Here is an 11,284-nt window from a genome sequence, read left to right on the forward strand (position 1 = left end):
ATTTTAACATGGAGATCTATTGAAATTCATATTTTGAGGGACCGGCTGGTTTTGGCACTTCCACATTGACTACAGTACATTTCTCTGCATCGCCGCTCGGTGTACACGTGTGACCTCTTGTGCGTGCACACTCCATAGCTCACCAGGGTGCCTTTAGTTCCAGGTTTGTAGATGCATACAATCAGATCATCTACGACATAAATGTTATCGTCATGCCAGTGGGGAACTCAAAATCCCTCCTCCCTGTGCTTCAGTCTTCACCTGCCATCTTTCCAACGGTTTGGCCTTTTTCACATTAAAGGTACTAACGAGTAGCATAACTGTGCAAGAGTGACACTGTTCAGTGTTTAAAATAGAAAGGTTTTAGCAAAGCTGCATGTGGGCATATGACTGGTTTTCTGATTCTCAGTTCACCGTGGAGGCATGAGAGAAAGTTTCCTTTAAGAATTCAAGGAAACACGAGGCGAGTAACTGATATACAAATGATAATTATGTTGAAGTATTCCTTTAAGGGGTCTAGTTTTATACCAAGCAGATCCATAGAGAGATGGAGGCATTACGTCTTTCAACGACGTAGAAGACAGAACAGAACTGTGATCGTATTTGTACAGCAGCAAGAAACAATGACGTGGTGAGTAATACAAATCATCTGCTTTTATTTAGTTTTACAGACATTTCACACAACGACACATGCAGAGAAAACAGTTGCTATCAATGGGAGAACGGGCAGATGAATATACAGTATTAGCTGAAACGACATGGATGGGTTCAGATGTTGTGGGAGAAGAAAACAAATGAACCAAAGACGCTGTAGGTGTTCCTGGAGAGATGAGCGAGAGCAGAAGACGTGTGGACGCGACGACGAGGTTGGGCTGGAGCGAGGGTTCCCGAGTCTAAAGGTTCCTCTCCAGAAGGACGGCTTTTAAGTCCGCGGGGCAGTTGACGGTGAAGACGGAGTGGGAGGTGTTTCGTCTTTCCACGAGGGTGGCAACAGTTTCACCCAGGTCCAGGTGGCTCAGGTAACCAGGTGCCATGCGCTCCGGAGTGGCCACGCCGGTGTTGATCTTCACCTGCCAGTACCGATCAACACAGGAAGAGACGAGATGAAGAGAGGGGGATGAAGAGACAGGGATGAAGGGAGGGGGACGAAGAGGGGGATGAAGAGACGGGGATAAAGGGAGGGGGACGAAGGGAGGGGGATGAAGGGACAGGGATGAAGGGAGGGGGACGAAGAGAGGGGGACGAAGAGAGGGGGATAGACATGGTGGGTAATGAAGTTCTGTGGTGTCTCGTTTTAGGGTTGTTTTCTAAGCACTAACCATAACCCGACAAACGTCAAACCCATCGAACGTTTTCCAGAACTTTACAATAATGTATTAAACTGAGATCACATTTAGTCATCCCTTTATTGCATTTTAAAATGTATATTATTAATAGTTTTATCATTCAAGGGAAGAAATGCTCTTTTTCTGTTATTTCGTCAAATTAATGCAAAACTAGGTGGCCTGAAACCAAAACATTTAAAATAGGATATTTCTCCCTTTTGGTTTCTGAAAGAAGAAACCACGACGAGTACTTCATGGAGCTGAAATGTATGCCGTAGAAATATTGTTGCGATATCGAGGTATCTGGATATATATGTTGTGATATTTGATTTTCTGCCTATTGTTACGTCAGAACTATACAGTCAGCCGTAGAATTGCCGCTGAACTCCATGTAGTTGAGTGACAGTGAGTCAGCTCTGTGAGGACGGTCATGATCTCATGTGGAGCTGCAGAGACCTAAATGAACAGGTCTGAGGCCAAGACACCGAGTCTAGGTGAGAACCTTTCACTGCGGTGCTTTTGTTTACCGAGCTCTTGCTTTGTAATCCCACCGAAGGCTCACCTGGTTGAGTTTGCAAGGCACCTCGGGATACTCTTCTCGTAGAACCTGGCAGAAGGCCAGGGTGCTGGCAGCTCCTACGGTCAGGAAGCCGGTGCCAGGCATCAGCAACTTCTCACCTGCTCCTCCTGTGGCAGAGGACACACAACACAGCTGGGAAGAGTGGCTAAAAGTAAAGGATATATGCATATATGGTAGAAACAAACGGCTGAAGGAGTCACCTGTGATGAAGGAGTAGGTACAGTTGGAGTCGTCCCTCACCAAGGGGAAGAAGGCCTTCCATGACACAAATGTGCTGAAAAGTAATGTCTCAATTACCTGGAGAGTCGGTGGGAGATGAAACATGACGGACAAGAGTCAGAATTTCATTCTAGTAACAGAGCAGCAACATTAAGACGTGATGGAACAGGAGGATCCGGACATGCTTACCACAACTACCATTACTGCCACCAGTGTAGCTAGAAAAAGCAATGCAGCGCATACTTACCTGAATGCAAAGGATATTCTATGTTTAATCAAAACCACTGGCATGTATTGGTCTAGCCAAAGTCTTGTTGATGTGTGTGTGCTCACCCAGTCTAGGTCCTTGAGAGACTGAGTGTGTGGGGGTCCTCCCTGCCACCAGCTGAAGCCCAGAGAGGAGACGATGTCTGTCACCTTCCCCACCGCCTTCAGCAGGGCCTGCTTCGCCTGCTCTGCTCCCTCCTCGGACCCTGGAACGGTAAGAGACGACTTCAGGAGAGGAAAGGCTTCCGGTTCACCGATGAATGACTACAAAGAGACTCGGAACAACTACAAAGAGACACAACATGACCACAAAGAGACGCAGAACGACTACAAAGAGACACAACATGACCACAAAGAGACACAGAACGACTACAAAGAGACACAACATGACCACAAAGAGACGCAGAATGACCACAAAGAGACGCAGAACGACTACAGAGACACAGAACGACTACAAAGACACACAACATGACCACAAAGAGACGCAGAACGACTACAAAGAGACACAACATGACCACAAAGACACGCAGAACGACTACAAAGAGACACAACATGACCACAAAGAGACTCGGAACAACTACAAAGAGACCCACTACGACTACAAATGTACAATTAAAGTAAGGATTCCTGTCCAAAATTGAATCGCAAAGATGTTTTCAATGTATCCATAGTGAACAATTAAAGAGCAACGGCGGATGTTATTGACGGACGAATGGGGCGTTGCTTTAAATGTTGCCGTCGCAAGAAACCGTAGGACGCCATAATCCCCCTTTGGTGGTCTGCACATGGTAGAAGTTTGCCAGAAATCTCCTTAGCTTTATGCAACAAACCTTTGTTAGGTTTAGGAAAATACCATGGTTTGGGTTTAAATGAACCCTTTCTGGGAGAAAGCCCTGAAGGCAACGATTCCCCGTCTGCAGATGGTCCAATGTATGCTAAAGGAAATAAGAAAGGAAGCATTGAAGCACCCTTTCCTTACCATTTAGACACATTTGACCAGCTCTCATCAGCTCTACCAGAACAATACGAACACGTTAGGCTCCCTTGTGTAAAGGTGTACTGCAAATAGAAATGTTAAATAAAAGACTACAGAATAAAATTCTGCTAATTTATTTGGCGACCCTAATAAGATCTCTTGTGACCCACCTGTGGGTCCCGACCCAGTCTTTGACATTTTTAGCTGACACGAAAGGTTCCTAGACAACGAGTCCTTCCAGTGAATGACTTTGTCTCTAGTGTTGTCTCCAGCATGTTTACACTTTTGGCTCAGATTGAAATATTTGAAATATAGAAAACACTATTTGCTGCATTGACATGAAGTTAGATGCATGCATTCATGTTCCCCCTCGGGATGAATTGCACCACAATTGGGTCAAAATGAGTGCTTTGGTTTATACCTGCAAAACTGAGAACTTTTCCCATCAGCCTCAGCTGCACTTTGTGTTTACCGCCAATTAGCAAATGTTAGCGTGCTAACACGCTCAACCAAGACTGTGAACATCAAACTTGCAAAACTAAAGGAACATTTCATGACAGTGTTTGAAAAGTACAGTTTCGTAGAGCCGCTAGCATGACGCAAGACTCTTAGGCTTGTTATAATACTGGTTAGGCTCTAATGTATCATAAAATCATCTTTATCTATTTGTATAATCGGCTCCATAACATTTGAATTGGTGTAATCTTATCAATAGATGGTGTCTGTCTCTGTTAGCTTGAGAAGAGAGCTTCAAATAGATGCAGAGGAGCACACCTCTCCATCCACAGAGGAGCTTTAGGTGAATGGAAGGATGCGTAACTCAACTTACCCACATTCCCCACTACAGCAGTGAGTTTATCCTTTGTGCTGGGAGAGACGAATGCCTGGAGCCTCTCCAGACGGCTGCTGTCCCTGGAGATCACTGCCACTTTGAACCCTTCACACACGACACACACTAGATTAATCCATTGAGCAGACAGACCAGCACCTTCAACACATACAGAGTAGGACTAATCCCTTTCACATGAAAATAAACATTCACTGACAGGCCCGCGTTGTCTAAATCTGTTTATCGAGGCCATCAGAGGGATGAACGGGACAAAGCGGCAGATGGTAACGTTCTGCTCAATGCAAGCAGCAAAGCTATGGCCGTGCAATGTGAATCCAAAAATCCAGAGCGCTCATCACAGCAGGCAGCACCGTCTCCTCCACCGGGTTCATGCTTAGTGCAGAGGCAGCGGAGCACAGTGAGTAAAATAGACTGAAGTTTTGGGGAATGAAACAGCCTCTAAACGGGACGAAGAGCCAAAATAACACTCTGTATTTGAATTTAAAGAAAGCTGATGATGATGAAGATGAAATCAGATGAAATCAGAGCTCAGATTAATGTCAGTGTTCCTTGAACATAAAGTCACAACACAATTAAAACACATATTTGACGTTATTTAAAGGTTAGTGCTTTGACAATCCAGCCGGCATACTGCGCACGCACATGTACATCACAGCAAATACCTCATTATTGTATCTGTCAGTGCAGCGCTTGGAGATAAACTCGAAAATGTACAACTTTACGCACGCGGACGCGCCATCGACATCAGATTAACAGTCAGTCATTTAACAATTCAAAGCCGGGGAATGCTCATAAAGTACCAACATGCTCAAAGAAATGTCTTCTCTGCACTTTATCATGATGGAACGCCCCCCTGCGTAAAATCCGCAAGACAGTCACCCGTGCGTAAAGTTTGGAAAGACAAATTAATTTGGATGCCAGAGTTAACAGAAAATGTTATGTCTTCATCTTTAGAGTATATTGAGAATATGTCCGAATCCAAGTAGTAGAGAAAGCTTTCATTAGTGTCTCCAAGTGGAACTGTGGGCAGCTTACCTTTGTCCAGCAGTGCTTTAACTATCCCAGAGCCCACCGTGCCCGCTCCTCCGAGAACTAACACAACCCTGTCCGAGTTTGACATGCCGGCTGCCGCTGCACAGAGGATGGAAGATGCTCTCTTGCGTGTGGGCTGAAAGTGAAGCTGCTGTCTTGTGCAGAGCACCTTGTCCGACCCGGGATGCTTTAAACTAAACTCGGGGGGCCACAGTCCCCGCCCTACTGTTAGTGTCACTGAGGCCACGCCTCGACCAATGAGGCTCATTGCTGTCTTCAGCAATGAGCAACGGTGTGTGAGTGTGTTTACTGTCTTATTAAAACTGACAATAACGACAAGGCAATCAGTTCATGTGAAGGCCAGCAGGGCGCTTAGGAGAGGAAATGCCGCCATCTAGTGGAAAACACGCGGTACGACAATGTAAGAAGATTTAAGCTCTACATGGGAAGATTGGTGATTTGTATCGGTTCATTTCGCAACGACATTTCTAGTTACCGTCTATTTTACCGTCATCTCGTTTTCAATGCAGTTTTGATCCCGGTTTTTAAGGTGAACACGTTCTTTTCACCGCTACACTCCTTCCCCGGGCCCGCCCCGATGCTCAAACCATGCGCACCCGCCTGAAGCTGGGTAAATCCATACCACGTGACAATGTTTACTTTATAGTCGACAATCAGGCAGCGATCAGCTGCACGGCGGCCCGGGAGATGCTTTAGTTACCAGACTCGCTGGTAAACGTCTGAATAAGTGGCAGACAGAGGTGAGCGTGTCTCTAACGGTTACGTTTCAGTCTACGGTCATACTTGGATCAAACTTTCAGCCGTTAGTTGACGTTAGCTTAGCCGCGACACGAGGAATCCAGATCTCGTCCGTAATTCTAGTAATTAAATGTTGTCTTGCGAATCGACTAAAGATCGTACCGTGTAACACCCGAGCCACAACGACACCTCAGTCACCGAGAGTCGCTTGTTTAATTCGGCGTACGTCTGAAACAACACGGAAGTCTTCTTCTTGTGAAATCTTGACTTTTCTGAGGAAATGAAACTCGTCGGTTTGCGTCAGAAAGCGGTTTGTCCCAATTCTCAAAAGTCAACTTGTTCGTTGGTTGGTGGTGTGAGTGTGACTGTGGAGTTTTTTTAATGGGCTCAGACGGAACCGTCCCGCCATTTAAAGCAGCAGAAAGGTAACCGAACCTAGCAACACTAGCTAGTCGGTCAGTTAACCGGTTAAGCTAATGCTAACGTCGAACTGATGTTCTGTCTGCTTCTGTGTGACTTAATGCTGGAACAGCGTCGATAAACACCGTGGTGGGCTCCTTACGAAAGTAACGTCACCATTACATGTCGTTCTTTCACTGTTCAAGTGTCACTTTCAGTTTTAAGTGTGAAGCGTGTTTTTACCCCCGAAACTAATTCTAGCTAAGCTAACGTAGCTTTTATTTGTTTATATATATATATAAAAAAATGCGCGCGTGTGTCGTTAACATTTCCGGTGTCCTTCAGTTTTAGTTTTTTGCACCCAAAGGAGAACTTTCCCATGACACCAAATTGCAATAATTTACTTGAAGCCATACCAAAATTGCAGCCTTTTTTTTGTGCCACGTGTATTTTCATATTTGCTCTCTGTTCACGAAGTTGGTACACTTACCAACCGATAGCACGTAAACACGGTGCTTAACACGGTGCTTAACACGGTGCAGGGCCCTCTAAACGGTGAGTACATACATAATGCATGTAGGAGGATGAAGACGGAGAGTTAACTTTAGAATCGGTGGACTAAACTTTCCTGAACTGCTTTTAGAACAAGCCTGATTTTTCCCTGGCGAGTCATTTATCAGTGTTGTCTAAAAATGAATTATGTAGCAGCTGTTGCCATAGTTTTCGTTGTTCCTTTCAGCGTCCCGTGTGAATGAAAGAGATGAGCGTCTCGAAGCAGAGAGCCAGAGACCTGGTGCCGGCCTACGGTCACAGTCTGGAGCAGCAGATTGTGGGTCGAGGCTCCAACCTGCCGTGTAGAGACGAGGAGCTGCGGGCGCGGGCCGAGGGCCTGCTGAGGGACGGGGATGCTCAGGAGACGCACTGCTTGGGTCTGGATCCACTGAGGGTGATGGAGGAGTCCCTCGCAGCGGCAGCGGCGGCGGAGGAAGCATCGACGACGACGGCGGCAGCAGCCGGCGCTGGGCGAGTCAGAACCAGAGGAGGGCTGCAAGGCCTGGCTAAAGCTTTTGAGGTCCTGGAGCAAGCGGCCCTGAACCTGTACCTCGGCCCCTGGAGGGATGAGTACAAAGTAGTCAAGGTTGGCTGGAAAAAAAGGAAGTGAAACAATAGTCGCGTGTCGAATTTCTGATTTTAGTTTGTGTTAATAGCATGACTTTATTCTCAAAGTATCGCACAATGTTGCATCAACTCCACAAATATCACACATTATTTAAAAGTGCAATTTTTTCCCTCCTTGACAAGAATAAAATCCTGTTCACCTTTCTTTTTTTGTCTTCTTGTCTTTTGTGTCCCAGATGTACTCCGGTATGTTCACCCACTTCATCAAACCGGTGCTGTCGATGCCACAGATCGAGAAACTGTTCGGCCTGCTGGGGTACCGGCCCGGCTCGGCTCGGCACGAGCAGCTCCGGCTCCATTCGCCCCGCGTCGGTCCCGCCACTCTGGATGACCTCCTCTGCTTGTCCTGTGCCTTCTTCCTGGCCCGCTGCGAGTGTTTCCTCCTCCGGACGGCGCTGGGGAAGCACGCTGGCGAGGCCCGGTGGGAGCTGAGCGTGGTGAGGGAGCGGCAGAGAGGAAGCTGCCTACAGGTACGTGCAGCCGTCGGTCAACCGCGGGGTCACGTGTTCTCGAACCACGGGATGCAAGTGATACATTGTCCGTTCATCCCGACAGGTCGCCCTGGACAACGCCAAGAAGACTCTGGGTCCCAACCAGCCACTGATGGAGCCGTACGACGGCGACGCCGAGGTGGATCTGTACACTGATGAGCACATCAATGGGGGGCAGAGGGAGGCGGCTCTCCACGACGACGAGAGTCCCCACTCTTTGACCTGGGTGAATCAAAGCGGCGCGTTGCCCCCCGCGGCCAAAGCACACAGCAACCGAGTGCCGTCCCTGTCCTCCTCGTCCACCAGAGAGCAGGTCTGCGTCTCTAAACTTGACTGCCACCTGACCAAGTCGTCCCCGCCGGAGTCGGACCCCGGCAGGAGCTTCTCGGCTGGCAGACGCCCCCGCGGAGAGGCGTGGTTCGACAAGGCGGACTCTCAGTGGCACAGCCTGCAGGTAGAAGCGACGGGGCTTTGCAAGAGCGACCTGTGCAGCTGCGACCACACGTCCCACCTTTGTCTCGGCCGCTGCATGGAATGCAACATCACGCACCACGTAAGCTGTGCCTTGCTTCAGCGCTGCTACGCGGAGAACCACTGCATGATGTTCCCCGCCAGTCCGACCGACGAGGCGAGAGAATTCGGGGCGCTGTCGCCGCAGGGCGGAAGCCTCAGGCTGAGCGACGCGAGCGTGTCGCCGACGCCCTCCAGCGGCAGCGCGGCGATGTCCTCCTTAGCCCTGTGCGACGACCCTAAATCGATGATGCCGCCGCGTCATCCGATCGCCTACCACGACTGCTGCGACCTCGCCCAGCCGGACCCCCGGGCCCTGTGCCTCAGCTGCGGCGTCTTCCACACCGGGTCCTGCCGAGACATAGACTTCTGCCAGAGGCACCACGACATCAAGCCGCTGGGAGTGTGCTCCTGCGGGAGGGAGTGCTCCCGGAACCCCCTGGTCCTGTGCCGATATTGTGGGAACGAGTATTGCCGAGAATGTTGGTACAGAAATCCCGTCGCGTGTTTGTGCGGCCAAACGTTTGACCAGTCGTCTGCCGTGTGATTCATCATTTAGAAACCAGCATCAACTAGCGCAAATCACAGTGCCTTAATATCTGAGTACTGGAACCACAATTCTGTTCTTTTTCAAATCGAGTTCAATGAATCTAAAGTCTAATGTTGCCTTGACACGATGCTGACATGCAGCATCGAGTGTGCTTCGACTTTTCTATTCACTTTTCTCTCTGAGACTCTTCACCGTTCACTTCTTCTATAAGAGGCCATATTTCCCACGTTTGAAGGAGTCGAGTGTTGTTGGTTCCGGTTGGTGCTCCTGGTTCTCTAGATGGACTTCAGTGTGACGCACAGGAACGTCTGTTTCTCTGTGTCACAAACTGGAGTAAAGAACGCTCAACACGCCCGTCTGTTTTAAGTGTTCAGGATTCTGTGGAGTCTGAGAAAAACATTTCATATATTCTTGAATCCTAACGAATACCAATCAGCTGTTAACGTCACGAGGAGACGAGCCGGTGTTTATGGTGCAGAGATCACCAGGAAACCTCCCGGTTAACTTTGCTTTTTGTATTACAAGTTGTCTGAAATTGTTTGACTGACAAATCCATTTTTGCCATGTTTTTAGTAATAAAATGTTGTATCGATGGATAAACGTTTATTTTTCAGACTCAGGGTCCAGAGAGACAAATGCATAAAAAGACACAAACAACAAAGTACCAGCGTCTCCACAGCTGGACTGAACCTCATGTTTGATCAAACCAAGATGAGTCTTTAAGTTTGTAAAGTATTGACTCGTTCCACTACTCCGTCTGTAGCAGTGTTCTCGTGTTCTCATGTTCTCGTGTTCTCGTGTTCTCATGTTCTCATGTTCTCATGGCGTCACTACCTGAAGTCTGTCGGCTTGTTCCTTTGAAGACCAGCGCTCCATGGACTAAGAATCACCAGAACATCTGCATACAGGATGTGGTTAACCAGAGTATTACCCATCATGCACCCAGTATCACAGGCTTCCAGTTGCTTGGACAGATCATCAGTACATGATGTAGATTAAACAGAACCGTCAGACCCCAAATGGGCTGAAACTCTTCAGTCAGATTAACCAGTATTTATATTAGATATGTTTTCTGATTCACCGTCTGGTTTAAATAGATGTTCATTGTTGACTGAACTACAAACAACTTCCTTCATTTGTTAGAAAGATTTGTCTTTTCATGATCTGATATTTCCTTCAATAACTTTTATTATGAAAACAAAGTCGGAGAGCTTTGAGTCATGAGGCTGATCATTCCTCAGTGTTTGAGGAGTTTTATCATTTAAGTTTAACCTGAAACATGGAGCCCAATGCATTAATTCAGTATTCAAGAGAAACCATAATCATATTCTGGATTCATTAATTACGTCACAATCAGAATTTCAATACGTACAATAATGAAATAAGACAAACGGTAGAAATCAGTCCTGATCTAATAAACAGAACAGTTTGTTAAAGAGGAACCAGAGAACACGCCTCTACACTGATGATCACTGTCTTTATTAGTTATTAGTATTATTAGTAGTACAGTGATCACAGGACGTCTCATTTCTCTTAAAACATAGTTCCTCGTTTCCTCTCTCACGTCTCTCCATGCATCCCTGGTGGGAGGGACTAGGACTGAGGAAAGGACACAAGTTGACTTGCTGTGAAAATGAACCAGACTGATGATTATTGTCATCGATTAATTAATGTGCAGATTATGTTTTTCTGATCAATCCCAGAGAAGTCGGAGTTTCACTGGAGCGATGAAATCTAATCTAATCTGTTGCCTTTTGGCTCCTCGCTTTCCTTCAGTGGGGGGGGGGGGGGGGGGGGTCCGGTAAACGCAAGGCTGCTACGTGTCCCTGAGCGAGACACTGAACCCCTAACTGCTCTAACATTTTAATAACAACCAAATATTGGACATGTGAGATTGAAACGTGAAAGTGACCAGACTACTGGACAGCTCATCATTTTATTCACTTGTGTTTGCAATATAATGACTCACACGATGTAATGTCCCACACATCCAGAGATCTCTGAAAATCAACAAAAAGAAGAGTCATGTCCGCTCATGTCCTCTGTCCCAACGTGATGAAGATGGTTCTGTCCAAACGTGATCCAGATGGTGTGGATTTCCTCCATTCTCATGCAAAACCAGGAGAGCGACACGTTTCAAAGTCGCT

General features: G+C 47.2%; 3 protein-coding genes across 5 annotated transcripts in view; 1 reads left to right on the top strand and 2 right to left on the bottom strand.

Annotated features, from left to right (window-relative positions):
• Window positions 1-629: 629 nt before the first annotated feature.
• si:dkey-238o13.4 (uncharacterized protein LOC560780 homolog) lies at window positions 630-5,922 on the bottom strand. The gene is made up of 6 exons (XM_068722822.1): window positions 5,253-5,922; window positions 4,197-4,304; window positions 2,458-2,597; window positions 2,106-2,202; window positions 1,888-2,012; window positions 630-1,070 (listed from the first exon to the last, which is right to left on the bottom strand). The coding sequence occupies exons 1-6, from the start codon at window positions 5,515-5,517 to the stop codon at window positions 894-896; spliced, it is 912 nt and encodes a 303-aa protein (XP_068578923.1). The 5' UTR covers window positions 5,518-5,922; the 3' UTR covers window positions 630-893.
• spata2l (spermatogenesis associated 2-like) lies at window positions 5,922-10,541 on the top strand. Of its 3 annotated transcripts, none has more exons than XM_068722819.1 (4): window positions 5,922-6,010; window positions 7,147-7,545; window positions 7,763-8,056; window positions 8,142-10,541. In XM_068722819.1, the coding sequence occupies exons 2-4, from the start codon at window positions 7,159-7,161 to the stop codon at window positions 9,132-9,134; spliced, it is 1,674 nt and encodes a 557-aa protein (XP_068578920.1). In that variant the 5' UTR covers window positions 5,922-6,010; window positions 7,147-7,158; the 3' UTR covers window positions 9,135-10,541. The 3 variants fall into 3 exon arrangements, with proteins under 3 accessions (XP_068578920.1, XP_068578921.1, XP_068578922.1); XM_068722820.1 differs by having other exon boundaries at window positions 5,927-6,962; XM_068722821.1 differs by having other exon boundaries at window positions 5,927-6,433.
• Window positions 10,542-11,059: 518 nt separating this feature from the next.
• pdf (peptide deformylase, mitochondrial) overlaps window positions 11,060-11,284 on the bottom strand; it is a 2,310-nt gene continuing 2,085 nt past the window's right edge. The window contains exon 3 of the mRNA XM_068722824.1: window positions 11,060-11,284. This exon is cut by the window's right edge and continues 385 nt beyond it. The gene's annotated coding sequence lies outside the window, so the exon portion shown is untranslated.

Source organism: Cebidichthys violaceus, unplaced genomic scaffold (genome assembly GCF_023349555.1).
Source record: "Cebidichthys violaceus isolate CVI_PGR_0920_01 unplaced genomic scaffold, fCebVio1.0.p SCAF_3, whole genome shotgun sequence".
Classification (NCBI taxonomy): Eukaryota; Metazoa; Chordata; class Actinopteri; order Perciformes; family Stichaeidae; genus Cebidichthys; species Cebidichthys violaceus.